Source organism: Octopus bimaculoides, chromosome 12, assembly GCF_001194135.2.
Source record: "Octopus bimaculoides isolate UCB-OBI-ISO-001 chromosome 12, ASM119413v2, whole genome shotgun sequence".
In the NCBI taxonomy this organism is placed as follows: domain Eukaryota; kingdom Metazoa; phylum Mollusca; class Cephalopoda; order Octopoda; family Octopodidae; genus Octopus; species Octopus bimaculoides.
Window position 1 is genome coordinate 8,498,751 of NC_068992.1, and position 1,693 is coordinate 8,500,443.

Genomic DNA, 1,693 nt, shown 5'->3' on the forward strand with positions numbered 1-1,693 from the left:
GTTTCTCCTTTCCCTAACCATTGTCTTCAACGCTTGACATTTTTATAGAGAACCCATTTCTAGTTACCAGTCATTGTTCGGTTCAAAACAGGTTCATTCGTGAGATGTGACAGCAAAGAAGAGCACACATTCATTCTCTGCACGTGATTAGACTCAGAAAGTTTGTGAGGAACCCATTGACCCAATTTGCTGACTTTTCCGATGGTACACAGGTGTTAATGAATAATTGAATAACGAAATCCAAGCTTCTCTGCTAGTTCCTCAACAGTTACGATGGGATTTTGTTCCACCAGGGTTTGCAAGATGTCCTCACTGAGCTCTACAGATCTTCCAGGACAACCTTCATCTTCTAGGCTGAAGTTTCTGGCTTATGCTTATTGTCCAATCCCCATACACTGCATTAATATTCCTTGCACTTTCCATTGTGCAGTTGCCTCTATTGAACTCATAAAGCAAAATATGCTGAATATTCTCTTTTGTCATTTCTTCACTCATGTTTGTATTTTCTTCAGTTTGGGATTTGTATTTTAATGTGGTTTTGTATTATATATGTATCATATATATATGTGTTATATATGTAATAAAATAAAATAAACTGAAAAAACAGGTTAATATATTGTACTTGAATATATGTTATATAATCAGAAACAGTTACAAAATAAGCAAACACATGTAACTTCAGCCCCGCCCCATGAACATTCTTTTCATTTCAATGTTTTAAATCAGAGATTATTCTGTGGAAAGACATTCTGGATGATGTGATCCTGGATTCCCTCCTTGTATATAAGAAACAATGGGGAAGTCATAATTGTATGCAACCAGGATTGACCTAGGGCTAAAACAATAACAACATCTCTACCCTACTGTATTCCTATGCATATAATGTGGGTGTTGTGTGTGTGTTTATCATCATTTAAAATGTTGACATGAGTTGAATCGAAATCTGGAGTGGATCATAATGTTTACTGGCAACGTTGTGAGTGTGTATGTTTGACTGTTCAGCTCTCTCGGGCAGATCAAAGTCATTGTCGGCAATCCCAGTACATAAAAACAAAAATTAAAGAAATAAATTTTTTCCCACAAATTGCCGATTTTAAAATTACGTTTAAAACGACATTTCTTTTACGAATACCGAACATTACCATGTTTACCATGTCAGGAAATGCGATCGATTTTCAAGTATAATTAGCGGTACTTTTCTATTATCGATAGCCAATTTTCTTTTTATATACTGAAGTATTAATAAATAAACCACAGATTTTTTATTCAATTCTTTGCACTTTTCCTTCCACGTGAGTTAGTGATAGCTATACCGAAAGTCCGCTGTTCAACTGTTACTCTTGTTTCACGAATGGAATAATTCGTTTACGAATCCTTTAGTGAATGAAAGAAAAATTGGCTGTTGATAATAGGAAAGTACTCAATAATCTTTGTTGAGTTCCCGTTTCCTCATTTGATAAATCTTCTCAATAACAAAGCTAACGCACAAATCATAAAGGAAGCTTTTGCGGCATAACTACAGGGTTTTACCCCCCAGACTTTGAGAGGTCATGCCGCTTTTGCATTGACACTCGAGTAATTTGAGTAACCAAATCTCTCTCAAATATTCCGAATAATATTAAAAATGGGAAAGGACACATAAAATGATAAAGGGGAATCTTAAAGTAGATTATCTAACGTATATCTATATAAT

At 34.8% G+C, this 1,693-nt stretch overlaps 1 protein-coding gene across 1 annotated transcript in view; it reads right to left on the minus strand.

The window, feature by feature from the left end:
• The window catches only part of LOC106880175 (CST complex subunit CTC1), a 26,823-nt gene extending 25,678 nt beyond the window's left edge, over positions 1-1,145 (minus strand). Inside the window, exon 1 of the mRNA XM_014930020.1 lies at positions 1,104-1,145. Coding sequence (XP_014785506.1) covers positions 1,104-1,145 — 42 coding nt within the window. The remainder of the gene's footprint in view (positions 1-1,103) is intronic.
• Between the last annotated feature and the right edge of the window lie 548 nt (positions 1,146-1,693).